This window comes from Zootoca vivipara, chromosome 2, assembly GCF_965207765.1.
Source record: "Zootoca vivipara chromosome 2, rZooViv2.hap1.1, whole genome shotgun sequence".
Classification (NCBI taxonomy): Eukaryota; Metazoa; Chordata; class Lepidosauria; order Squamata; family Lacertidae; genus Zootoca; species Zootoca vivipara.
The window spans coordinates 106,365,592-106,393,285 of NC_142584.1; the positions used below are offsets into that span (position 1 = coordinate 106,365,592).

General features: G+C 48.0%; 1 protein-coding gene and 1 long non-coding RNA gene across 4 annotated transcripts in view; one reads left to right on the forward strand and one right to left on the reverse strand.

Moving 5' to 3' along the window:
- The first annotated feature begins 2,421 nt into the window (after window positions 1-2,421).
- PPP1R18 (protein phosphatase 1 regulatory subunit 18) overlaps window positions 2,422-27,694 on the forward strand; it is a 41,978-nt gene continuing 16,705 nt past the window's right edge. Inside the window, exons 1-2 of the mRNA XM_035107254.3 lie at window positions 2,422-3,524; window positions 4,940-6,603. Coding sequence (XP_034963145.1) covers window positions 4,969-6,603 — 1,635 coding nt within the window. The 5' untranslated portion in view covers window positions 2,422-3,524; window positions 4,940-4,968. The remainder of the gene's footprint in view (window positions 3,525-4,939; window positions 6,604-27,694) is intronic.
- Window positions 11,355-12,853, reverse strand: LOC148687025 (uncharacterized). 3 transcript variants are annotated; one of them, XR_015948311.1, is made up of 3 exons: window positions 12,701-12,853; window positions 12,336-12,538; window positions 11,355-11,904 (listed from the first exon to the last, which is right to left on the reverse strand). It is a non-coding gene; the product is annotated as an uncharacterized LOC148687025 (long non-coding RNA). The 3 variants fall into 3 exon arrangements; XR_015948312.1 differs by having other exon boundaries at window positions 11,355-11,884; window positions 12,701-12,843; XR_015948313.1 differs by having other exon boundaries at window positions 11,355-11,884; window positions 12,655-12,843.

The window sequence follows — 27,694 nt, forward strand, 5'->3', positions numbered from 1 at the left end:
CCTCTGCCTGGTTCCCTGCAACCTCACTTTTTGCAGTGAGGGAACCAGAAGGCACTCAGCGCTGGACCTCAGTGTCCAGGTTGAACGATGGGGGTGGAGACGCTCCTTCAGGTATACTGGGTCAAGGCCGTTTCCTACAGAGCCTCACAATTTTAATCAACCAAGCTCCCACATTTTCTCATGTAAACCTAGCTCACATCCATGCGTAGGACTGCACCATTAAAATCATGTAGGTAGACAGTTGATTATCACCAGCCCACAACTCCAGTGCTCAAAAGACTGCACTGCCTGACTAGACAGCTATTGGGCCAGGTTCAAGATTCCTGTATTAATTTACAAGGCCCTTAATAATTTGCGTATGCCATATATCTCAGCCCAATCACTGAGGTATTTGTCACTGTTGCACACCTCATATTCTCCCAGAGCTGTGGGTGAAGTACTGTGGACCCAATTTCATGAAACTCTCTTCTGGCTGAGGTCAGACAGGCCGCCAACCCTGTTGAACATCTGGCACCTGCTCAATACTTTTTTAAAAATTCCAACAGGCATGTTAATTGAAGCTTGATTTTATAGTTTTAACTGATTTTTACTTTTTTTGTATTGTATCTTTGTGAACCGCTTGCTTAGAGACCGTGGTAGTTGAGCAGTATATCAATTCCTTAAAACATAAATTAATAAACAAATGGTGGTTTCTACAGGGCCATGCCAGTGTTTTCCCAAACTTGGGTCTCCAGCTGTTTATGGACTTCAATTCCCATCATCCCTGACCATTGGTCTTGCTAGCTAGGGATGATGGGAGTTGTAGTCCGAAAACAGCTGGGGAACACTGAGCTACGCAGATGAGTTAACTCACAGCTGATCCAGCAGGCTTGAACTCTGCACCCCTCAGCTTTGGGGCTGTGACTTCAACATTGCCTTCTCCAGGTGCTGGCTGCCTGAGGGAGTTATCTGCATCCAATCCAGCAGCGTCTGTGCCTGCCACACACCTGACAGCTGTAATAATAATAATTTATTATTTGTACCCCGCCAATCTGGCTGGGTTTCCCCAGCCACTCTGGGCGGCTTCCAACAAAAGATTAAAAATACATTTAAATGTCAGACATTAAAAACTTCCCTAAACAGGGCTGCCTTCAGATGTCTTCTAAAAGTCATAGTTGTTTATTTCCTGGACATCTGACGGGAGGGCATTCCACAGGGCGGGTGCCACTACCGAGAAGGCCCTCTGCCTGGTTCCTTGTAACCTGGCTTCTCACAGCGAGGGAACCGCCAGAAGGCCCTCGGCACTGGACCTCAGTGTCCGGTAGATCAATGAGGGTGGACACGCTCCTTCAGGTATACTGGACTGAGGCCGTTTAGGGCTTTAAAGGTCAGCACCAACACTTTGAATTGTGCTCGGAAACATACTGGGAGCCAATGTAGGTCTTTCAAGACTGGTGTTATGTGGTCTCAGCGGCAGATAGCAGCGCTCACAGCTTACAGACTGCACCGTGTAAAAGGTGTCTGGCCCAGCAGCCTAAACCACTGAAACAGGCATTCAAAATCCATTCATTTTATAAACCCTGCAATCTCTCTCTCTCTGTGTGTGTGTGTGTGTGTGTGTGTTTCTGTTCTGCCTGTTACATGCCCGAGGGTCTGGGAGTGGGAGAGAGCTCTTTACTATGATGCTTTTAAAATAAATAAATTATCAACAAACAAACTTGATGCTACGAATAGCAATGTCAGGTGCGGGAGGGGGGTGTCTACTCTGAAGTAAGTACTGCGTCCAGGGAGGGGCACTTAGCGCCGATTTAAGGGGCACCAGGCTGCCTAAAAACCTCACCAAACATATGCAACGAAACGGTTCATTGCAGAGGGAAGAGTTTGTACACCGTGGAGGCTGGAGGGCTTCTATTCTACATGCGTGGGGGGCGGGGGCGAGGGAAATGTGCTTCGGGCGGGGGAGGGCAAGGAAGGAGCTGAGCTCTAACTACAGGTATAGGCTACCACGCTTGAGCAGGCCCGACTCCGTGGGGCGGACCACCCTCTCTTCTGGAGGAGGTTCCCATCCACGGCGTGGCCTCCCGCGCTCCTGAACGGGAAATCTCTGCAGCCCAAGACTCTCCGCGAGGCAGCTCCTCCCTTCCTGCCTTGAGCCGCCGCCAGCCGCGCCCCCCTCCCCAGTTAGCTGGTGCCTGCCAAGCTCCGCCCCTCTTCATTGTCCTCCCCTTCTGTTTATACACAAAGACCCCCATCTTCTTCCCCCTCCCCTTCCTCCATCCCCCGCTTTTTTCCTCTCTTTCCTTTTTTTCTTTTTTTAAAAATCTTTTCTCTTCCCCTTCTTTTTTCCACCCTTTCTTTTCTCTCTCTCTCTCTCTTTTTCTCTCCCTCTCCCCACCTCCCCGCCCTCCTGCCTTCCTGGGTTAAAGGATTTGAGCAATGGGTCTGGAGGTGGAGCTCGTCGGATTAGAAGAAGCGGATGTGAGAAGAGATTGAGAGAGATTTCTCTCTCTCTTCTCTGCCTCGCTCTGTCCCTCCGATCCCGAAAACTTCTCGGAAAGAAGCAGAGGGAGGAGGAAAGAGGAGGGTGTTTTTTTCCCACGAAAAAAAGGGGGGGACTATCCAAACCCCCTTCCTTTCCTCCACCCAGCAACAATCCTGACTCAGACCCGCTTGGATCTGCCCTCCCTTCCCCTCGGTTTGGGGAAAGGGGGAAAACGAGACCTCGGAGGCTGCTAAAATCCCCCGCCACGCAAAGGACCAGCTCCGCCTGCGCCCAGCCACGCTCCCAGGGATCATGGGCCAAGCGAGGGATCCAGCCTGCCACCTGCCCTACACCTCCAGGACCTAGCTGGATTGAGACTGTCCTCGGGTGTTTTTGTGTATCGTCGGAATACCGTTTTCCGCTCCGGGTCCTCCGAGCACTGGAGGTGGCTTTTGTTTTTTTCTTGGCGTCTTGAGGACAAGCCGCCACTCCGCATCAGGGTTCTGATTTCGGAGTGGACGACCCTCCTGCCTTCTCGGACGCCTGGGTTCTAACGGAGCCGTGAAGAAATTCCGCGGAAGGTAGAGCGGGGGAGAAGAAGAAGAAGAAGAAAGGATTCTTTTGATCTCGAAATCCACTGCTTTTACCCTCCCAATTCTCGGGCACTTTGATTCTCTCCAGATACTGAAATACATTATCTCTACCGCTGGCTTAAAAAAAAAAGAGGGCTCCTTTGATCTCTTGGTTCCTCTCCGGACTCCTGGGTTCTGTCGACTTATTGGAACGCTCCACCATTTTAATTATTTATTTTTTTGCTGTCTATAATCCTCTTTCCTCCCGTGGTCCCAGACTGCTGAATTCTCGGGATTTTCTGAATATTAAGAAATTCTTGTTCTACAGACATCCACCCGCCTCTCTCCATCCTTTTGGACTTCTGGGTTTCCCAGTTAAGAACTTTTAAGAGGAGTTAGGTACCAAAGTCAACTCGGCACCTCCATCGTTGTTGGGTTTTGCTGGATTTTGAACTCCTGGAATCGCTTGAAATTCTCGCATTCGGACTCTGGTAAATTTGATATTTAATTTTATCTCATTTGCACGCCGCCTCTTGCAGCCCCACAAACCCACTTTTCCTTTTCAGTCATCCACTTGGGGGGGGGGGTATCCTGATCAGTTTCTGCCAACAGTCAGGAGAAATCGGAGCCGTTCGGGATTTATTTTATCCCAGTTATTTAATTACCGCTTACTTCCTGTCAATAATATTAATCTCCCCCCTACTCCCCTTGCCAACCGCATGGGTCCTTGGTGACCTTCTGAACCTGAACCATTCCCCTCCTCATGTTCAGATGAAAAAAATTTCCAACCCCCTCCCAATTTGTGGGCCAAAAAAATTGACCCCAAAACTATATCCCTTTTATCTGAGATTAGTTTCCACTTCTCGGTACGAAAACCGCAAGACCTGCATATTTTAATTTAGATCAAGTAAGAAGGATGGCCTGTCAGCCCCTTAGCCTGGGCATACACTTGCCTCTTCAGATTAGGCTGTGCCACTGTTTCAATCTGGATTAAACAGCCTGGAATAATTTCACCACCCCTGGTTTATTACTCCGTGACACCAACAAGAATTAAAAAGCACACCTGCAGCATTAATAGCCATTGAGTGGGTTTTCAGAACAGTGGTACCGGTATATGAATCTTATGAATCAGGCTCTCCAGGGTGGAGGGGTGGCCATCCTCTTCCCCATCTCTTTAACCATTCTGGCCTCATCTACAAAACTGGCTGCCATGCCACACTCCGCCCCCCCCCTTTCTCCCCAGCTCCTTTCTTCAGTGGGGTGGCGCCTGAGCTCCTTGCGTGAAGATCCACGTGGAGAGCTGTCACTGCCCCAAGGCAGGGGAGGCAGCATATGGTGTGGGGTGTGTGTCTGGGTGTGAGCCGGAAAAAAGATGAGTGGATTGCTTGCAGGGAAAGAAAGCAACTCCCAGGTGGAGCTCCTCGAAAGAGGGCTTTTCATCTCCACACCCCTCCCTTTCCCTTCCTGACCCTCATAGTTATCTTTCCTTCCCAAGTTCCTCCATTTTCTTCTTCATCGTTTTCCTTCCCTGAATCTGTCTTGCTCCCCCTTCCTTCATTCCCAACCCTCTTTCCTCACAGCAATTCCAACTCCTTCCTGCCTTGCTAAACCCTTTCCCTTCATGCCTTCTCCCCTCCCTCCTTCAATCACATCCCCATTCCTTTTCTCTGTCACACACTCAAGCCTTTTCCCATCTACTCCCATTTTGCTACTCGCCTTCCTTCCTTCTCCCCCCTCCTCTTTCCCCCCCTTTGCTTCCGTCTTTATTCCCCTTTCCTCTTTATCTTTCCTCTTCCTCCTCCTCGAGTCTTTCACTTTTCCCAACTTGCTCTCCCTCCCTCTTCTTCTTTCTCACCCCTGGATTTCCCCTTCTTTCTTCTTCTCATGTTCCCTCCTTCTTTCCCAGGTTTCCCTCCCCGAGCTCCTCAGGCGAAGATGTCTTCTTCGGCTTCAGCTCTGCCGGAGTGGAAGCTCCAGCTCCTGGAGCGCCGGCGCAAGGAGGAGGAGGAGTCCCGCCGGCGGGAACGAGAGCAGCAAGACCGCATGGCCAAAATGCCTGCTTGGAAGCGGGAGATCATCGAAAGGCGCCGGGCCAAGCAGGGCTCCGGCACCTCTTTTTCTGAGTCTGGAGGACCAGGAGGGACTGAGAGCGGCGCAGCTCCAGCTTCCAGTGCTCCGCAGCCCTGCCAGGAGGGAGAGCCAGAGAGTTCGGTGCTGCAGGAGAAGATTGGCCCCATCCACCAAAACCCATTCATCCAGCTGGAGAAGCGGCGCCACAAGGAGTCGGCCCCGTCTGAGAGCGACCTCGCCAACGCCAAAGCCAAGCAGATCGTCGACCTCTATGGGCAGATCCCGGGCGTCCGCACCTTGCGTGCGGACAACGTCATCATCATCGAGACAGTCCCGGGGGCACCACCAGCGCAGCTCGCCAGCAGCCGGCAAACAGGCGAAGCCAAATCGGGGAGCGTGGAATCCCTCAATGAGCTGCTGGCTCGGCGCGGGGGTAGCGTGACTGAGATCCGCGCTGGGGAGGTCTTCATCGTCAAGTCGGCCTTGAGCCGCAGCGTGGAAGATCTCAATTCGGTTGGCCGAGCTGAGAGCCGGGGGTCGCTGCCCGAGCAGCACCGAGGGAGGGTCAGCAAACTGCTGAGCCACTTCAGCCAGGAGAGTGGCAGTGGTGGGTCGGCATCTCCGCGCCCGGTGAGGTCGCTGAGTACCGAGAACCTAACGGAAAGCAGCTACGTGGCAAGGAGGCCGGCCCGTGTGGCGGCAGACCCCAGCCCAACCCGGAAGCACTTCGACAGCACCCCTAGCCCTCCGCGCGACCTTCCTGGATTGAGTCCACCCGTGCCCTACACTGTGGCATCTTATCGCAGCCAGTTTGAATTCAAATCGAGCAGTGGCGAAGGCTGGCCAGATAGCCCTCCCAGGCGCTCGCCGACCGGGAGGAGCTGGGGGCGGGAGGCTGCTTCACCGGAGAGAAGCCCCAGGAAGGACAGTGTAGATTCTGAAGCCGCTTTTGAGATCCAGCAGGCCCCCCCACCAGCTCCAGTGGCTGAGGACGATGTTCAGGGCAAAGCCTTGGCCAACCTGCGCCTGCACTCTCGGAACTCCTTTGTGGTCATGCCGCGCCGGGCCCCGTCCTCCCCACCCCCAGAACTTAAGCAGGAAGCCAGCTCTTCTCTGCCTGCTGTCAAGCCCCCAGCCCCCACTTCCTGCTCCTCACTTCTCCCAGACGCAGAGGAAGAGCCGCCCGAGGCTGCAGAGGCCATGAGGCGTGGTGTGGGGAGCGGCATCGCCAAGGAGGACGTCCGGGTGGGGGGCTTGCCCCGCGCCTCGTCCCCCCACCCGGCCGTGCAGCGGCGCAGCGGCAACACCATCACCATCAACCCTCGCAAGGCCCCTGCCGCACCTGTGTCCGTGGTGGAGAACGGCATCGAGAGCGACGCTTCCCCGGCTGTGGCGCCGATGAAGAAACGCTACCCTACAGCCGAGGAGATCCAGGTGATCGGAGGCTACCTGTCCCTGCAGAGGTCCTGCCTTGCCAAGAACGACCCACACCGGAAAAAGGTACACACCCCTGGTTGGCTGGGCTGGGCCTGGCTCAGTTTCGCAGGACCTCCTTTGCTTCACTTGCCACTGCCCCCTTTTGAGTTTGCTTCTTGCTGCCTTCAGTGGCCCTTCCTGTTTTCTAACTTGGGTGTTATTCTTTCATCGTCTTCCTTCTCTCCCAAATTATCCTCCGATTCCTTTTGTTTTCTTTTCCCTACTTCTTTCATTACTTGAGTCCTCTTTACTCATAGCTCTGACGCAACTGGAAATAGTCATGTAAGGAATTGTACCGAGGCGACTTGGCTTGTTGAAGGGTGTGGGATTCGAAAGCAGGAACCAGAACCTAACCTGGTGAGCTAGGCTACGTTTATGATTAAGCCTTCCCATAGCTTTTCTTACTTCTTTTTACAAAGTGCAGAATGCTTCGCTATTCCCGCCAGTTAGGTCACTGCTGTTCCCGTTTTACAGGTGGAAAAATGAGGCCAAGGAGCTGCAGCTTGCTCAAGGGTAGCCTTACGTCTGAAGGGATTTGAATTCATGCCTAGGAAGCTGCCTTATACAGAGTCAGACCATTGATCCACCTAGCTCCGTTTTGTCTAAATTGACTAGCAGCCGCTCTGCAGGGAATCAGGTTGGGGGAGGGGCTCCCATCCCTTTCTGAGGATGGCAGGGATTCTGCAGGCAAAAGCGTGTGCTCCACCCACTGAGCTTCACAGCCTTGCAGGCCCTGAGCTCTAGCCCCCAAACAACCTCCCTCTTCATCTTGGGCATTCCTTTCACGTTAGGCACATAGCTGCCAAGTTATCCCTTTTTTAAGGGATTTTCCCTTATGCTGAATAGGCATCCTCGCGAGAAAAGGGAAAACTTGGCAGCTATGGTTAGGCATAGTGATGTGAAGGCCTTTTTTGTTTTGTATATTAAAAGGCGCGCTGTATACGCAGTAATTTTACTCATTGCCTTGTAAGGCAAAATGTTTAGCAGGATCAGCTGTCTGCTGGGGCACTTAGTCCTTTTCTCCTGTGCTTTTTTTTGGTCCCCCTTTCACTCTTTCTTTATCTCTTTCCTCCACCCCTTCTCTGAATTTCCTCCTCACCTTCTGCCCTCAGCCTTGTTCCGACAAACTCTGCTGCATCCTGAGAATTGCAATAGCCTTCCCCTGCCTTCCCCATGCATAATTTTACACTGGATCTGTGGCTGTGGTTTGATGTTGACCAACAAACTCTAGACAAAAGCTTGGAGTGTTTGCACACTAAAAAAGCACTTTTGAGCTTCTGTTTCTATTGGTTCCATGCCTGGATGCTCTTAATGGAGGACATAATGCAGAACATTGTCTGCAATGTGTAGGGTGATTGTTGTTGTATTTTTACACTTGTTTGCAATTGTTTTTGGCTTTACAGATGGATTTAAGACTCTCATTTGTAAATGACCTTTGGCTATTTATAGACGAGGACCCCAGGAGAGCCCCAGTTACAGGCTAGGTCCCCTGTTGGGCTGGCAGGGCTTCGCAAGCTGCACATCCAAAATGCAAATCTTCTGCTGGTTCAAAGGGGGATCAATATCACAGTTGTAGTTAACATGCAATTGCTTGTTCGTCTGAAATTTCATCAGGAGTTGGCTGTGATCACTTGAATGCAACGACTGCCAAAGGGAGAAAAGCTTCCCCTCTGAAGGAGTGGAGCATCCTTTTCTCAGTAAACACATTCTCCAAGACACTTGGTTCTCTGTTTCTTCACACGGTGGTCTGGATTATGGGTTGTGTGCTGTGTGTGTGTGCCTGCGTGTGTGTAGATTGCCGTGACTCATGGCAAGAGATGTTCCCATTCCCAGTCATTCTTAATATCCGAAGAGCAAAACGCCAGCAATTTCTGACTTTTGCCAGTAAATGTTGAACCCGGCTGGGTATCCAAATGTCATGCTTGTTTTTCCATCGTTTAGTTGTCCAAAGGACACTTCCCATGCCATGGATACGAATGTCAAAAAAAACACAAGCCGCACACCACAGATGTTCCTGGTGTTTCCAGCTGGGCCGTTTAAAATCATAAGAGTTACTGGTTAATGCCAGCATTTACCAAATTCTGGCATTTACCACAACACACACAAGTCCTGGTTTGCATGTAACAATATGCCAGACTCTCTGGCATATGGTGTTTCCAGAGAATCGAAGAAGGGGAGATTACAGTCAAAGCAAAGAGCTTTGACCATAGGAAATGACCATGGCAGCAGCAACAGCAGCAGAATACTTGTTTGCTGTAAATGGAGCAAGATAGGACATGTCAAAACCAGAGGAGATTCCTCTGCACAGCTTCCAGGTAGAGCTTAATGCAGCCTAACAGGGAACAGGGTGCTTTGTGAATTAAGGAGGTGACTAGTTGTCTTGAGCCGTATCCTGGGACCTGCTCTCTGCTTGGACTAAAACACACACAGAAACCAAGCTGTGGAAAAGGAAAAGAATCAGGTTGGAATGGGCATTGTTGCCTACTAAAGCAAGAAGGTCCCAAAGCCATGATTTACTTCTTTCACCTGGGACAGACTCAACACTAATGTTTTCTAGCGTGCCAAGACCTGAAACATTAGAGTCCCCAGCTGCCAGTGGTGCACCGTTTTCTAATATGTGATCCGTATATGAAATATGTTATTTTCTTTGCGGAATGGTCACTTTCCTGCTCAGCTGAAAAAGACTTCTACGCGGAGCAGCTTATGAATGTCAGTGGCAGGACAGTCCCTACCCCTAGTCTTAAAAGTCTCAGGGGCATGACACAAAAGGAAAAAAGGATTGGGAGGGACGAGGAAAAACACAAGTTTATGTGCTGTGTCTTAGGTACAGAGCTCACAATGAGCAGCTGGAATGGAAAGAGTTCAAGGAGAGGATGAACCAAAAGTTGCTGACCTTTGAGAAGAGCTGGTGGAGAGGATTTGTAATTCCTCTGCTCTCTTTCTTTCTTTCTTTCTTTCTTTCTCTCTCTCTCTCTCTCTCTCTCTCTCTCTCTCTCTCTCTTTTCTCTTTCTTTCTCTTCCTCTCTGTTCTAGGATAGAATGTCTGGTGATAGTTGGTAGTTGAGAGGACCCTGTTGGAGCTGGTCTGTGAGATCTGTCTTTGAAAGAGGGCGCATATTCACGGCAATAACTCCTTGGTGGAGGGCAGGTCCTCCAGAGCTGGCATCAGCCGAGCAACAGCAGCAACTTTCTCCTCAGGGCCTCCCCAGTCTGGCCACCCTCCTGTGTGTCTATGGAGAGGAACCTATGAACATTAAGGTGTTACAAGACTATAGGTTCACCACAGGTTGCACTATGCCTGCTCTATGGCATCTGCACTGTAGCATAAGCTTCTCTTTGAGTGGCTGCAGCTTACACAAGATGGCGTCGCCTTAGGCTCCACGCTGTGTGACCTCTGGTTTGTGGTGTGTGTGTGTGTATCTGTGGAAGTGCAGTGTTCGAAATTCACCAGGCACATTTTGCACCTGGCTGTCGGCCACTTGTGGCCAGGTGAAGGTGCCCAGGTGCCAGGATGCCCGCCTGACGTCTCTACCATCTGGAGGTGCTTCCCTGGAGATCCTTGGATCTTGACTGTTTTCACACGCTAGCAACACATCCTGTAGAATTCTACGCGTTATATTTTATCTGCGCAATTTCAGGAAACGAAAAGCCGTGTTGAAAAATACGACCTTCGAACCGTCTGCCCCCCAAATGGCGACTAGGCATTCTGTTTTGGCGACTGCAACCCTGGTGTAAGGAACCGTTTGGTGCTCAGCTTCTATATCTGTGTTTCTAACACTGGAAGCCACACTTACTTCATTACACCAGCGTTTCCGACCTTGCGCAGGACTGGTTTGTGGCCCTTGAGAGGTTGCCAGAGGGCAGTCTGGCCCTTGGGCATAAAACGCTTAGCTGTCCGTCCCAAAGAGGAAGCACTTCAGGCTTAATATACAGTATGTGCCTCACTTGCTGCCATGGAAAGAACTTTCTGCTCCTCTCTCCGTGTCAGTGGAAGAGTCCAAAATGTGCTGCCCTCAAACGGCACCCAAAGTTCACCACTTGAGACAGAGTCTTTGTGATTCGATTGGCCTTGAAAGCATCTAGTTAATGCTGGAAGACATTACACACAGAAGCCTTAAGTTCCCTCCCACAAAAGCCCTTTCATGCTAGTCACCCTATACTACGGTTCTGGGGTCATTGGATGGGCCCCGAACAAATGTAGTAGCCTGTCTCTTCAGTGCATCATAAGGAAGTTATTTATCCAAATTGCCAGCTACGTGCAAGGCATCCAGGCTACGTCTTTGTTGCCGAGTGCCAGCGGCATTTTCTGCAGCCAGCTTCAGAAATGCTACCCAGTTTCTAGCCACCCTTAAGCACAGACATCTGCCTCCCGGCTTATTAACACTATCCTGCCATTTCCAACGTCTTGCACAACATTCCCCCAACGTGGGGATCGGCGACTAAATAGCAGCTTTAATTCTCGAGCAACTTAGCTAAATACACCCTTTACGGAGATCCTTTGTCAGCCTTTAATTATCATTCATTAAGAAAATTCCTCAGTTCTTCTGTTACTCAACTCCAAGCCATTAGTGCTGGTGTCCGTAAGGAACACGGGCTTTTGAACCACATCTGCCCCACGTTATACGACATTAAGTCAAACGAGGTTTAAATTGACTTAACATTCTTGGTTTCTCAAAAGGAACTCTGGGAATTATATGTTGTATTCAAAGGCTGAGAATTCTGCTTCAGTCACCAGCCCCATTGCGGAATGGAGTTTCTTTGAGAGGGAGACTTGGTGGTTTAAAAGGGGTAATTACTTTTTAATTAACTGTGATTTAGTTTGTTAAGGTTTTCACAATGGAAGACTGCAGTCCCTTATTCTGCCTACCAGCTTCCCTTCTTCCCAGCCTAGGCTGCTCTTGTGCATTGATGTGCAGAAATCCACCTTCAATGCTGGTCGCGGCATGGAGACAAACATTGTCAGCTGCTAATGTCAGCTACAGTGACTGGTTGAAACTTTGACAATGCTGTGGACTTTTTGAGCTTCAGGTACCATCCCAAAACAAACATAAACCAGCAGCTGAGATCCACACACAGTGCCACACACAGTCATGAGAAGGGGAAGTCAGCAAGCTTTATCTCCTCCCCACCCCAATGTGCATGGAAGCATTTTGTGGCCATGGGTGTGTGAGCTTCTCTGAATTCCGCCCAGTGTTTGCTTGAAGAAACATGCAGACTCACATTCCAGGGGTCATTATATCTTCAAGGTCTGAACCCTGTGAGGGCTACTTTCAGCTCCTGCAGATGTTGTTTCCGTAGGCAGGGCCTGGGGAAAAAATCCAGAACCTTACAAAGAAGCAAAAAGTTCAAGAATTAAAGTTAACTCAGGTTTATCCTTGCCTGTTCTGTGAGCTAGTAAATGGAGCATTTCTCTGCTATTATCACCCAAGCCTTCTTGTTCATCTCCACAACAGAATAACCTGTGTCTGTGCATTGTTTTTTTTTAAAAAAACAATTTTATTTGGTTTTAAAAATACAAGGTTAGTAAAATCCAAATATAAATCCATATACTGCACAGAGATTCCTCCGAATCTCGTGACTTCCCCCCACCCTCTCCACAGGGTCTGATTTTGAACATTTACAACTGCATATTCTTCCGTACTCTTAACTTTTACCTAAATCAATCCATATTGTCCATGATATTTGTTAGACTACAAGTGAAATCAAAATCCTGCCAATGTTTCCATCTGCTTACAGTGGTCTCCTAAATAACTTACCGTACAAATTTTTCCCATTCTTTTATAAAGGTTTTGTCCTCTTAGTTTTGCCATTTTGGCATCGTCCATGAGCTTGGTTTGCCATTCCTCTCTGGTAGGGGCCTTGTCTTCTTTCCATCTCTGGGCTAGTAGCATCCGGGTGGCTATTGTTCCATACATAAAAAGTCTTTTCTGCTCCTTTGGAATGTTGGTGCCTATAATTCCTAATAAAAAAAGCTTCTGGTTTCATGATGATATATAGCAGGCATAACTCTATAAAGTTACAGTGTCATTCCACTCAAGGCAACTGGCACACGTAGGTGCAGATTCTATTTTTCACCTTTAAATGGGCACAAGTTATCCTGATCGCAATCTCCCCTTCTAACCTGTTTGTTTTGATCCCTTCGCCACCCACTCCCTCGCCATCCGACAGACTTGTTTGCATTTCGCCCAAGCCTGTTCACGACATCCCTCAGGGGGGAAATTCCAACCCTGCCTTTTCGTCCATCGCTGGACTCTTCTTTTCCTCGTCTTCCTTCACAAAAAGCCCTTTTATCGAGTCTGATTTGCTGGAAGCAGCTAAGCCTGACTGGAGTCCACCCCACCCCACCCGCCGCTTCATTTCTTTGGCCTGAGCTATTGCTGTTGGGCTCTGGTCCAGGGCCGACACAACGGCCTCTGAGAGGAAGCGAGGCCGGCTGACATCAGCTGAAAGCAGCCGCTGGCTTGCCCTCAGCCTCCTCCTTCCTCTTCTGAGCGAGCAAATCTGTGAGAACGATCTCCCAACTCTTGCTTCCTTGCCTGGGCCAAAGCCCCAGTCAGAAAAGGGAGCTGGACTGCAGGGCTAATCTGATTTCTGGTGGGGGAAAGGGCAAAGATGTTACAAATCACCCGACAGACAAACTTTGCTGGGGAAAACAGCCATCTGAAAGATGGCGTCCTGTGGTACCTCAGAAGGCGACGAGCTTCTTGTGGCATTAACAGACAACAGCTTATTTCAACACACATATTTATTTGGATTTTTTTTAAAAAAAAAAACAACCACGTTCACCCACTCGCAGAACGTCCACTGTGAGGGTAGCAGTTTGTGAAACTTTTAACTTGTTTTTTAAACCGTCTGACATGGCTGCGGGGACGTTTCAGTCCCACCGCAAGTGCAGCAGATGAAGATTCCTGTTTCTCTCTCATTTGTCTTGCGCAGGGAAGGAGAGTAGGGTGGGGATGTGGGGAGCTCATGCAGCCTCCCCACCTGCCACCACAGCGATCTGTCACGCTGCCTTGATGAGCGGAGGGGAAGGAAAGAGAAACTGTTGGGCCTCTGCACCTGTGGTAGAGTTGGATCATGACTCAAATATTTGTGAGGAAACGTTGCTGAGGGGGCATGCGGGCAGTTCCAAAGAGGGCTACCTACATACTTCACAAATGGAGCCAGTGGCTTGAAGAATTGTGAGCCATGGGGAAGTGCCGGCAAATGCAATGTTTTCCCTCATGGCACTGCAGGGATGGGAGAAGCTGCACCGTTCAGAAATTGCTAATGTGCAACAGCATGTGTCAGCAGCATTCAGTCTTTCCAGACCCATAAATTACTGCTATAACCCCTATCTGCGACTTGTGACACAGATTTAATTTTGTGGCTGAGGTGTGTGTGTGTGTGTGTGTGTGTGTGTGTGTGTGTGTGTGTGTGTGTGTGTTTTACCTCTACCAGCCCTAAGCCTATTTCTTATCTCTCCTTTCCCCCCTTCCTTTTGCTCACCTCTCTCTCTGCCTTTGTCTCCAACATACAGTGGTACCTCTACTTATGAATTTAATGCGTTCCGAACGCACATCCGTAAGTCGAAAAAAATTGTAAGTCGAATCCCATAGGAATGCATTGGGAGAAAAAATTCGTAAGTAGAAGCAACCCTATCTAAAAATACGTAAGTAGAAAAAATCCTATCTAAACCACATCCAAGATGGCGGACGGAGCTCCATTTGTAAGTAGAAACATTCGTAAGTAGAGTTATTCGTAAGTAGAGGTACCACTGTATATGTACTTGTAGCACTGTTGATTTGGAGAGGAAACACTAATGCATTAGGCTAGCAACTCATCCACAAGAAAGCTCCATGATCCCATTGGTGGAGCGTGTGTGTGTGTGTGTGTATTCCATTGGTGGCATATATATATATATATATATATATATATATATATATATATATATATATATATATATATATATATACACATACATACACACACACACACACACACAAACACACACACACACACATACATATATATATACCTGACTCTTGAGAAGATTTTCCTGGCTTAAAAAGTAGTCTTATCCGCAGGAATATACAGTGTGTGTGTGTGTGTGTATTCTTGAGTCATCAGATGTCTCTTTTTACTCAAGAGTTGTTGTTGTTGTTTCATCGTTTAGTTGTGTTTAGTTGTCTTCGTGACCCCATGGACCAGAGCACGCCAGGCACTCCTGTCTTCCACTGCCTCCCGCAGTTTGGTCAAACTCATGTTCGTAGCTTCGAGAACACTGTCCAACCGCCTCATCCTCTGTCATCCCCTTCTCCTTCCAGGGAGTCTTCTCTTCTCATGTGGTGGCCAAAGTATTGGAGCCTCAGCTTCAGGATCTGTCCTTCCAGTGAGCACTCAGGGCTGATTTCCTTCAGAATGGATAGGTTTGATCTTCTTGCAGTCCATGGATAGGTTTGATCTTCTTGCAGTCCATGGGACTCTCAAGAGTCTCCTCCAGCACTCAAGAGTTACCCGGACCTATAGATCACTTTTTGCCGTAGCATCACAGGACCACAAAGAACAGTGTAATGGGCAACCTGATCACAGAAATTCTGTCAACTTCATTTCTCAAAAAATGTGCATAGGACCACAGCCCTGAACTGCAACCATATTCATGCTTTCTTGGGAGTAAGTCCCATTGAGCTTAGCAAGGCTTACTTCTGAGTAAACATGTGTAGGATTGCACTGTTTTTGTCCCTTCCTTTTTAATTCTTTTCTTCCTAAGGCCCCATTTGTTAATCACTGCCATCCACTTTGTGCCTCAATCCCAAACTTTTTGGGTTAAAACTTAAAGCCTGGTCAGTTCGGTAAGACCTATGTCCCAGTCGGCATGCTGGTAGATGGGGCATATTATTTGTACCTACACCCCCCCCCCCGCCACCCCAAATCCATTGTGTCTTCTTTGCAGAGATATTCCAGCTGTTAGTCTAAAACCATTATATATAAAGAGAAAAGCATTTTGTTGACTCTTGGAACAGGAAAGCTCGATCGTTTTTCCTCTCCCTTTTCAGATGTGAGCCAATCATTCTTATCCTCACATTGCTGTCCTGTGCACAGAATAGTCTCAGTTAGTTCATTGGGGCTTATTCCTATATAATCATGCATAGGATTTCAGCTCAGACTCAGTTTCTCTTTTCTCACTGCTCCCCATCCCTGACGACAGTCAAGTGCAATTCTGTGGATATCTATTTAGAAAGGCCCCATTCAGTTCAGTGCAGTTTACCCCCAGGTAATTCTGTACCGGATTGTACAATGTAGATCTCTCTTTTCTTTCTCCCTGGGACTGCCTTTCTCCTGGGGAGGGGGGGGAATTCAGACTTGGTTCCAGCTGCCTCTTTGACAGATGCAACCCACATCACAAGCAAGAACACAGACAGGAAACCATTTTCCACACCCTGCCTCTGTAGTGGCCCCTGGCAGCATAGGATTCTGGGGATGTTTTGTTGAGTCCCCTCCTCCTCCTAGGCCCTGCGGTTTTTGGCTGCATCTCAAAACCCCTTTTGTCTCGTTCTGGCTCTAACGGCCTGCCAGCTGTAACTGGCCAAGGGGCTGCTGGGTGAGCACAGAGAGGATGACAGGGTGAGCGATGACAACACTCAGGAAGTTAGGAGTGGTGGAATTCCTTGCTGTTGCTAACAGAGACATGGGTTTTCCCCAGGGCCTTTTGCAACACCGGGTACCTTTATGTACAGAGGGCATGTGCTCATGCAGGAATCACATACCCACCCACTCACATGCCCTCTCTATTGCAATGGGACTTTGAGAAGGAGTTTCAGGGGCCTAACAGAAGAGAAGAAGAGGGTGAATAAGGGATCTCTGGGTTTAATTCCCACTTCTGAAAGGGGAGTGATGTTTTGTGGGCTAGGACAGAACAGGACAAAAATAAGACTCTGCCACCGTGATCAGAAAAAAGGAAAAGCCAGGGCAGCTCTTGCATCTCTAAGAGCAACTTCATGTGCATAAATTAGCACAGGCGTGGGAAACCTCTGGTCCACTGGCCAAATTAGGACCCGCCCAAAGTGGCCTGCAGAGTGTTGGAGTAGCTCAGGATCCCTGCAGAGCGTGATGGTGGCATATATTGCTGCCAACCAATTATGTTCTGCTCTATGGGCCAGTTCAGAAGCTGGCAATCTTAATTTTATCACCAGCTGGATAAAAAAATAGTAGTTAAAGCAGGGGAAATGGCTAGACCAGGCATCCCCAAACTTCGGCCCTCCAGATGTTTTGGACTACAATTCCCATCATCCCTGACCACTGGTCCTGTTAGCTAGGGATCATGGGAGTTGTAGGCCAAAACATCTGGAGGGCCGTAGTTTGGGGATGCCTGGGCTAGACTTCCTGTCTTCTTCCAAGAGGCTGGTGAGGGAATTGGCAGCGTCCTGAGTCCTGTGGCATCTTAGAAAGTTTTCTGTGCATTTGACAGAGGAAAAAACCCCTAGCAATTCTTGGTTTACTGGTTTCCGGTTTCATCACGAGCCAATGGTGGAGGTTCAGGCAGGGGAAAGCCAAGATTTATGAGGCAAAAATCCTGGCAATATTCCCCAGTGGGGTCTAGGAGCTCACTGCATCCCACTGTGCCGTGCAAGCCCATGTCTGCCAACCTGAAAGGCAGAGTGGGTGCGACCTGGGAGTGTGTCCCTGCCGTGGATGTGCTTGGTTCCGGGTTCCGGTTTCCGCCTGCAGGAATGGCGGACCTGTTTTCCATCTCTCTGACCTTCGTAAGGAATTTGGCGGTTGCTAGGGGAGTAAATGGCAACCCCCTACCCTCTCCGGGGGTTACGGAGAGGGGCCGCTGGCCCGCGATGCCCCCAGACCCACTCCGACTGTTTTTGGAGTGGGGGGAGCTTGGGCTGAGCACTTACGACGGCCAGGACTCCCGGACGCTAATCTGCATGGCGGGGATTTCCATGGTTAAAGAAGATAATTAGGCTTAAATCTATGGACATACTTCAGAAGGAGGGGAAGAAGCGCTGTTTACTGCTGAGAATTTTATGCTGCTGAGCGAGAGGAGTCAAAGAATGTACGGCATCTGGAAGAAGGATTGATGGGGACGGAGCGATAAGGGAAGCAAGTTTTTATTTTTTCTTCATATTGTTGCCTCGTATCTTCCCGGACGCGATGTCCTGGCTTGTTTGGAGTGAAAGAGAAGCAAAAGACTGTGTGAGTTGAACTCTATAGCTGTTGTTACTGAGCATATTTCTTAAAGATGTGAAGTTGCCGATGAGAAAAGCCCCCCCCTAGTCAGACGGAAGGAGTTCTGGACGCGTTCGGAGGATTTATGAGCTGTGACGCACTTTAAATTGGAGCAGCGACCTGAAGCTAAGTTCAGCTATAGGGCAAGGAGATCCATTAATTTACCAAGAGTTCATGGTTGGATGTTTGGGTCTCCTGCCTGAAAAAGCTGTAAATTCTATAAAGATAAATAAATCGTAAATCTTCATGGCTATGAGAGAAAATGAAAGTGATTTGAGCCTTTTAAGATGGCGCTGCTACTCCGTCGCAACAGGGAGCTCCACTAAGAAGATTTATGGGGAGGCTGGACTGATTAACTCACACAGGAGAAAGAACATCTGTGAAACTTCGTTTGACATTTATCTCAGCAGCTGGAACAATCGGATGAAAGTGGAAAACATCTAGGTGACTGTAAGGGGAAGATTTGGAATATTATGAGCTTGGAGGACGATTTGAACTTTAGAAATAAGACGGCAGTGGACAGTTGCGAGGAATTCCCAATTTCTTGAAGCATGGGAACCCAAAAATAAATTATTTAGATGATTTGGCATAACATTCGGTTTGATTGATATATATATGTGTATAATTTGAAATATTGAAATGTGATATAATTGGTTTTAATTGGAAAATTAATAAAAATATTTTTTTTAAAAAAAAAGGATGTGCTTGGTTCCTCCATAATTCGGACAATTGGTATTAATCAAGATGCACTCTTGGACTGACATATGCCAATGGGCTACAATCAATCAGCTGCCGAAAAGACTAGGCTTGGCTCTTTGAAGTTTATTGTGGCTTTATTTTGCTAATTCATTAGTTGCATAATACAGGGCATCCTCTAAGGATACTTACAATCAAGCTTAAAAACATACAAAATAGTTAAAAACATCCACCAACAATTAATGACCATCAAAATTAAATCAGTACATTCTTTTTTAAAAAAACAAACAAACCAAAAAACTCCAGCCTCCACAAACAGAAATATTTTCAGCAACTGGCACAAACTAATCCACTTCATCCAACTGATGAACTAGGCTCTTGCCCAGGAAAGCTCATACTACAATCAATGTTGTAGCCTTTAAGATGCAAGAGGATTCATTGATGTATTTGCTGCAAGAGTCTAATAGGCTTCTTAGCCCCTCTTAGCTTTTCAGTGTTTCCAAATTAGGTTATAATAAAGATGTGTGGCCTGGAGGAATAGAGTGAGACACTTAATACCACATGTACAAGATTACGTTTCGTGTTTAATCCAGAGCTACCACCAGGGTGATCAGATGCAAGAAAGGACAGTGTTTCATAGCTGTGTCAATTTCCCTCTCTATATAGCTATTAAAGGCGCAGGAGCCCTGCCCTCCTCAGTATCTGGCAACACCAGGTTCAATAGTCAACTAATACAGATTATAATCCTCACTTTTACCCAAAGGCAGGTGAGAAAAGGGTGGAAATGGCCTACCCTTTCTCTGTTTAAAAGAGCATTAAAGGTAAAGGTAAAGGGACCCCTGACCATTAGGTCCAGTCGTGACCGACTCTGGGGTTGCGCGCTCATCTTGCATTATTGGCCGAGGGAGCCGGCGTATAGCTTCCAGGTCATGTGGCCAGCATGACAAAGCCGCTTCTGGTGAACCAGAGCAGCACATGGAAACGCCGTTTACCTTCCCGCTGTAGCGGTTCCTATTTATCTACTTGCATTTTGACGTGCTTTCGAACTGCTAGGTTGGCAGGAGCTGGGACCAAGCAATGGGAGCTCACCCTGTCACAGGGATTCGAACCGCCGACCTTCTGATCAGCAAGCCCTAGGCTCAGTGGTTTAACCACAGCGCCACCTGGGTCCCAAAAGAGCATTAATGGGTAACTAATACACACTGGATGATCTGTTGGGCACACCCTTAAGAACAATAATTTCCTCTATGAAATAAGCAGAGAAAAGTGACAGCAGCAGCACAGAATGGCAGGTCTAACAAAACAGTGAGAGAGTAACAAAAGGAAATGTCTCTACCAAAGAATTGGTAGGTGTCATGGTTGCCAGATGTGGTGATGGTGACTAGCTTAGCTGGCTTTCGTTTTTATTTTCACAGGGCTGTTAAGCAAATTCATGTGGGATGAATCTCTCAATGGCTATTTGTTGTGGTAATTAAATAGACCCCTCATGTACAGAGGCAGTATACCTCTTCCCAGAGGAATTTTGAACGAAATGGCTCTCCTTGTACAACAAGATGGCAGGGAGCCTGTGGCCCTCTGGATGTTGTTGGACTCTGTGAAAAACAATGGCTAAGGGGGCTCTCAAAAAAGGTAATGAGGGCAGGGGCAGAACTCCTCTTCCCTCCCTGTAAATCAGTCCCCGAACATAGCTGGTTTTGGATGGGCAGCCTGAGAGCCAGACCAACGGTGACTTTTGCTTAGGTGGTTTGGCCTTACATGGCTGGTTTCCTTGTTTTTCAACCAATAGGTGTGGGTGGGCCTGGTGCCAATAAGGGACCATGGCATGGCAGAGGGTTAATGGGATCATTTCCACACACTACAGGCTTGATCCAGGCAGGAACCCGCAAATCGGCTTTTTTTTTATATCAGTCACAAATGGCCAAACTCTGTGCCTAGTTTGACCTTCAGTAAACAAAGCAGCGCAAGCCAGGAAACCAGCCAGCCATACTGTTGTAAGCCAAAAAATGGCTTATATACAGTGACAGAGAGATACCGTAGTGAGGAGATCAAGGCACGTTGGCCATAGGAGGAGACGAGCCCTCCCCCAGCCCTCAAACTATGGGGGGAGGAATAAGGGTCCTTTATGAAATCCACAAGCCCCACCTCCCTATTCCTCCCAGATTCATCCAAATCATGTCCCTCTGCAGCCTTCGAATGCAGCAGAAAACAGGGATTCTGGAAAAAGTTGGCAGGCTCTGGCCTTTGTGTAGGACAAGCACCCATCTTTTTAAAAAACGATACATGTATACAGAAGTAAGTTTTTGCGTCATCTGCCGTTTGCACTTTTTGAGGAGGCCTCGGTCAGAATCTGAGAGTTGCAACTGTAGGGGGTGTCTGTAGCAGATTATAGACATGGAGCACCAAGGACATTTTTGTGTGTGCAACTGGCAGAAGATCCAGGGAGGCATCATGGAAGATTAAATACAGAGGGAGGCAGGAGTGGGAGCAGCGGACCAGGGCTCCTCCTGGCAGAAGCCGCCCGCTGTGTTTTTCCAAAGGAAGTCATTAAAAATATACTGAAGTCAGTGTTTACAAAGTTGCCACAGTTACCATGGAAGGCCTCTTTTAACTCCTCACTTCTTTGCGGCAGATGCCCTTAAGAAACCTCCCACCCAAGGCCTGCCGCTTTTGGCACACACTCAACCCGTCCCCTCTGCAGTTGCTTCAGGCCATAGCTGAGAAACATTCCTGGCATTGAGTTGAACTTGATTCCACTGGTTTCAGCTCAGTGCTTCCTAAAGGATGCTTGTGCTAAGGAAGCACTGGTGGAGTTATTGGGAGTGGCACAGCTGAGAGTCCAGAGTGATATGCAGGGGTGTCTGTTGCTGGGATTGTGGAGACAGCACAATAACATCCAAGACCAGAGCCGGCTCTATGATTAAGCAGAGTGAGGCGGCTGCCTCGGACAGCTTATTTGGAGTGTCTCGAAGTGGCAGCAAACTGTGAATTTTTTATTGTTGGATTTTCACTGCCAGGAAGTATTGGTACTTGTGGGATTCTCTGCTTCAAATGCCAAAGACTGGAGAACCGTAGAGATGTGTCCGAGTGAACTCAGCTGGGCCTGCTTCTGAGTAAATAGGATTAGGATGGGACTGAAATTAACTTGGGCATTATGCGCCTTGATTCTCTACCATGAGGGTGGGGTAGATGTTTATTTTCTCCCCCGCCCCCCTTTTACTATTATTATAGTCTTAATAATTTTGTGGGTTTTTTTTGTTGCAAACCACTCGGTGGACTCTTGATGAAGGGCGATATATAAATCTAATAAATACATCATAATTCTGGTTTGTGACAGCTTGGGTTCTGCCATTTTGTCTACTTCACTTTTAGAGCCACAGTTGCTGCTGCAGCAGCAGCCAACAGGAGTCCTATAGATCTGAGTTGCCAGCTTTTGTCGCGGCCTTGCTCCTGTGTCATTGAGAGCAGCGTAACACATAGATGTTATGCAAGTGACACTTTCCCCGGGATTCTCCCCCACACCCACTGGAGCTGTGCAGCACAATTCTGAGCATGTTTACTCAGAATTAACTCACAGGCGAGTGTGCATAGGACTGTGGAGAGAAGAACTGTACTGGACCATATGGAGGGATGGGGAACCAACCCATGGCCCTCCAGAAGCTGATGGGGATAAATGGGGGTTGCTGTCCAATATCTGAAAGGCCCCAGGTTCCCCATCCAGCATCCTCTTCCCTGAAGTAGCCAATACTATTTCCCTCCGGGAAGTGCACAAACAGGGAACGAATGCAATAGCTCTCCCATGGTGTTGCCCCCCCCCCAGCCACTGGAATCCAGTGGGCATGCAGGCTCTAAGCACAGAGGCTCCATTTAGACAACTTGGCTAATAGGCTGCTGATAGAGTTATTCCTCCCCACCCCTCGGAATGTGTCTAATCCCCTTTTAAACTCATTTAAGCCTGAGGCCATCACCATACAGTCCGACAGTGAATTCCATAGATTAACTGTGCATTGCATGCGGCGGGAGGGGGGAGGGAATCCTTTCTTTTGCCTGGAAGTAGACTGTGGGAATATTATGGGAGTTAGGGACAAAATGTCCTCTCTATTCTACTTTATTTGCATCATGGCTGGGGAAGCCATGGCCCTCTATACAGTGGGTACCTCGAGTTACAAACACCTCAGGTTACAAACGCTTCAGGTTACAAACTTCGCTAACCTGGAAGAGTTACCATAGAATCATAGAGTTGGAAGAGACCACAAGGGCCATCCAGTCCAACCCCCTGCCAAGCAGGAAACACCATCAAAGCATTCTTGACATATGCCTGTCAAGCCTCTGCTTAAAGACCTCCAAAGAAGGAGACTCCACCACACTCATTGGTAGCAAATTCCACTGCCAAACAGCTCTTACTGTCAGGAAGTTCTTCCTAATGTTTAGGTGGAATCTTCTTTCTTGTAGTTTGAATCCATTGCTCCGTGTCCGCTTCTCTGGAGCAGCAGAAAACAATCTTTCTCCCTCCTCCATATGACATCCTTTCATATATTTGAACATGGCTATCATATCACCCCTTAATCTTCTCTTCTCCAGGCTAAACATAGCCAGCTCCCTAAGCCGTTCCTCATAAGGCATCGTTTCCAGGCCTTTGACCATTTTGGTTGCACTCCTCTGGACACGTTCCAGTTTGTCAGTATCTTTCTTGAACTGTGGTGCCCAGAACTGGACACAGTACTCCAGGTGAGGTCTGACCAGAGCAGGATACAGTGGTACTATTACTTCCCTAGATCTAGATGCTATACTCTTATTGATGCAGCCCAGAATTGCATTGGCTTTTTTAGCTGCTGCATCACACTGTTGACTCATGTCAAGTTTGTGGTCTACCAAGACTCCTAGATCCTTTTCACATGTACTGCTCTCAAGCCAGGTGTACCCCGAGTTGAGAACTTTGCCCCAGGATGAGAACGGAAATCGTGTGCCGGCGGCACAGCGGCAGCAAGAGGCCCCATTAGCGAAAGCACGCATCTCGTTAAGAACAGTTTCATGTTAAGAACGGACCTCCGGAACGAATTAAGTTCGTAACTAGAGGTACCACTGTAGTCTGGAGGCTTTGGGGCTTCAACTCTCCATCAGGCCCAGCCATCCTGGCCAGTGATCAGGGGTGCATGTGAGGGCCACAGCTTCCCCACCCACCTGTGCTACACTCTGCATATTTTAATAAAGCTCTGTCATGTAGAGCATGAGACGCTTAATCTCAGGGTCGTGGGTTCGAGCCCCATGTTGGGCAAAAAATTTTTGCAGGGATTGGACATTGCAGGGATTGGACTAGATACTTTGTACCCACACCCTACAGTTGGATTCTCTGCCCTAAACTAAAAATCTCCCAGTGCGTCAACTTTTCCTTTATCGTTCATCCAATTCCTTGGATCATTTTGGTGGTTCTTTCCTTCTCTTCATTAATAAATGTGTTTTAGTCATTGTGCATCCAATGATAGACAACAATAAAGAGGACAACAATGAGCAGTATCAGACCCTAAAACTTTTAAACATGTGGCGGTTCTGTCTTAACAGAGAATTCTTAATTTGCAGAGGGCTTTGCAATATTTCATTCGCAACTGGACTTAAATGTCCTTTACCTTTTTGCAATATTTACTGTACTTGTGTTTTCCCTCAGGACATCTCTTTAGAGGTAAGTCACTGTTATTCCCCAATTAGGCGATGGGAGAAGCAAAACTGAGGAATATCATTTAGAGTCTACGGCCGAGACACAAAGTCTTGTAGTAGGGTCAGAGTCCAGTTTTCAGTCTGTTTGTGACAGTGTTGCCTCTCCAGATGCATTTGCCCCTCTCGGTGTCTCTTGTTTTTCTTGGTTCTCTCCTAGAATCTCTCTTGGAGATGCCAGGATATGAACCTGGGACATTCTGCTTGTAGAGCAGAAGCCCTTTGCCAGTCAAGCCAGACTTTTGATTTGTTCCACAGCTGATGGGAGAGAGGAGTGAGAAGCAAAGGAGTCAAGAGAGAAACCTGGGGTGGGAGTAACTACAGCATTATCATTTGCCAATCCTTTTGCAGGGTTGCATTACATTCACTAGTATCGTAGAGTTGAGAGGGGACCCCGAGGGTCATCCAGTCCAGCCCCCTGCAATGCTGGAATCCTATCTTAAGCACAGACCCTTACGTTTACATCTGGCTGGTTGCTCCTTTCCAGACGTCCTGTCTTGGAGTCCATTGCATACAACCAAGTGTGTGGTAAAGGCTGCCGTCTCTAGAGCTTGACTGGCTGTGGTTTCCGGCTTCCGTCATCCCCTTTGATGCCCTCTGGAAAGAAATTTCTGGTAAAGATTGCCCAACCTCACCTTCTGGGTAGCCACCACTCTTGCTGCTGTTTTGGCAGGTTGCCTGACCTCGTCACAGAGCCTGTTAGGGCTGAGCATGCACAATTGCGCAAAGCATGATGAAGAAAAATGAAAACAGCTACAATTTTTTGAGGGAGGGGGGAAAGAGAACTGCACAATTGCACATTCCGGGTCGGGTTGCACCCATTTGTTTCCTGTGTTATTTCTCCTCGTGAAAAAATGCCGAAACTGAATCAATTGTTTCTGAACCACTGTACGTGGACAAGTTTGACAAGTCTCAAAGTTAAGATTTCAGGATTACAAGTTCATGGAGGATGGGTCTCTCAGCTGCTGTAAGTCGTACAAACTAAGCCTCCATGTTCAGAGTACCTCTGAATAATAATAATCAATCAATCATAAGCACACACAGGCCTGGTTCTCACATAACACTAAACCATGGTTTATTAAACTAGTTTATTAAACCATGGCTTAGCGCTATGTGAAAACCAGCTCAACTGCTTACCTGTGGTTTATTAACTATAGTAAAAGGTTGCTTATTAACCAAGGTTTGTAGTTGTTTTATAAACCTTACTTAATGTCAACCATAGCTTAGCCTTATGTGCAAATCCAGACCTTAACTATGGTTAAGGAAGTGTCACTGCCACAAAGCTGAGAGTGAAGAGCAGTTCTTCCTGGTTTGTGTGTCCTTTAATGGGGAGGAAAGGGGGAGGAATGTAAGAAACCAAAGTTTAAATGATTGCCTCCCAGATGCCTCAGTTTACCTATGGTTTGCTGCTACATGCAAACCGTGCCACATACACATTTAATTATTGAGAATAAAACACCCATCAGCATAAATCCACCCCATAAAAGGACAAAACAGAGGGTCAGTTAAACAGAGCGTTACATATTATTATTATTAGTATTAGTATTAGTACCGTATTAGTATTATTATTGCGTATACTAGAATAACACAATCTACACTTGACACCTAAATGCGGTAACGAAGGAAGCCTCCTACTACATACTTAGGGGTGAGAAATTCCCAAAGGGGACGCCACTACCGAGAAATCCCACTTTTCCAGCTGTTCTACCTCAACCAGCAATAGGATACAGCCTCATCCAGGAAGTCAGACCTTAGTGAGACTTGGAATGCCTGCATGGAGGGTTAGAAAAAAGCTAGAAAATAGTTACAGCAGGGATGGGGAGCTGGTGATCTTCCAGACGTTGTTGGGCTACAGCTCCCATCATCCCTGACCGTCATCCATGGTGCCTGGGGCTGATGGGAGATGGAGTCCAACAATATCTGGAGAGCAACAGGTTCCCCATTCCAGGGTTGCAGCATCTCAGTTTCTCGTGCTGGTATTATAAGAAGCTGGTGAGGTGGGCCTGTTTTGAGAGATAGTGTCTTGCACAAAGCCCACTCATAGCAGGCCAACTGCATCTTCTCGCCATCTATTTCTTCACTGTTTGAAGTCACTTCCGCCTCGCCAACCCCAGCCTGCATCACAGTTCTTCCGAAAACAGGAAGCAGCGAGTGTGTGGGGCGGAAACCAGAGGCGGCAAGAGGCCTCTGCCGTGCACCGAGTGCACCCTGGCTGGCTCGGCTCAGGAAGTGGGTTGTTGCACTTACTAAAGATGGAAGGGAGAGGCAGGCAGGCACGAGGCAGGCCTGGGGAGGAGGTTGGAGACCACGAACAGGCCAGAGGTTTTTATGGTTCCTGGCTACGCTCAGTGATTTCCGAACAGAATATAGGATCGGATGTAAAACCCAGGCTCCCCTCCTCTTAAAAACATGTTTCTGTCCTTTGTTTGTCCGGGGGGGGGGGGAGTAATCCAGGCAGTATATCTCTTCCAAAAGCTTCCTTGTTCAAGAAATGCAGCTGCAGCTTCTCCGCCCTGTGTAGCTGCTGGCTACCAATTTTAACTTCTTCTCACGGTTTCCGGTCACAGCCCTTTGCGTGCTTCTGAGCATGCTTTTGGAACCCCTGCCAGGGCAGAGAGTCGTGCTTTGGGGTGGGGGTGTCAAGAGCTAGCTGAGATAACCTGTGTGCTGTGCTGTGTTGTAAAGGCGATTAAAGCCAGCCGTAGTTAGAAAGAAAACACATGTAACATGTCTGGTACAGACCAGCCTAAACTAGCGCTGCCGTATGTCTGGATATTCTCAAACGTTACCAATATTTCAAAGGCGGAAGTCCGGAAGGTGGACTTTAAAAAAAATGCTCAACAGGGTGTCCCAGCTTTTATTTTTTGAAACCCTCCCAAAAGCAATATGGTGCCAAAAGCAGTATGGTGAAAGCGCCTGTCTGATGTCAGTAGGCAGTGAGTTCCAAAGTTTGTGTGCTGCCACACTAAAATACTGATTTCTTGCAAGTATTATGTTGTGCCGGTAACGGTGCCCGTTCCACAGGTCAAAGTGCTTGATAAGGCATATATGGTGTAAAGTGATCCTGTAAAATCTTACGGTTGTGGGTTCGAGCCCCATAGTGGGCAATAGATTCCTGTGTTGTAGGTGGTTGGACAAGATTATCCTTGAGGGTCCCTTCCAACTCTATACTTCAATAGTAGCACCTTGAACTTGGCCCAGTAGCAAATCGGCAACCAGGGCAGATCTCTGAGCAGTGGTGGCAGATGCCGACAAGCTCTCACTCCTGACAGCAACTGTTCTGCAGCATTCTGCGCGAACGACAACTTTCTGATGAAGTGCAAGGGAAGCTCCACAAGGAGTGCCTTGCAGTAATACAATCTCGAAGTCACCAGCGTCTGAACTGCTTTCACGCTTTTCATGAAAGTCACGAATATGTACCATTTTGGGAGGCAAAGGGTGTTTAAGGAGATAACGGAAATCACTGGGTTAAAGCTGACCAAAAGTCCAGAGGTAG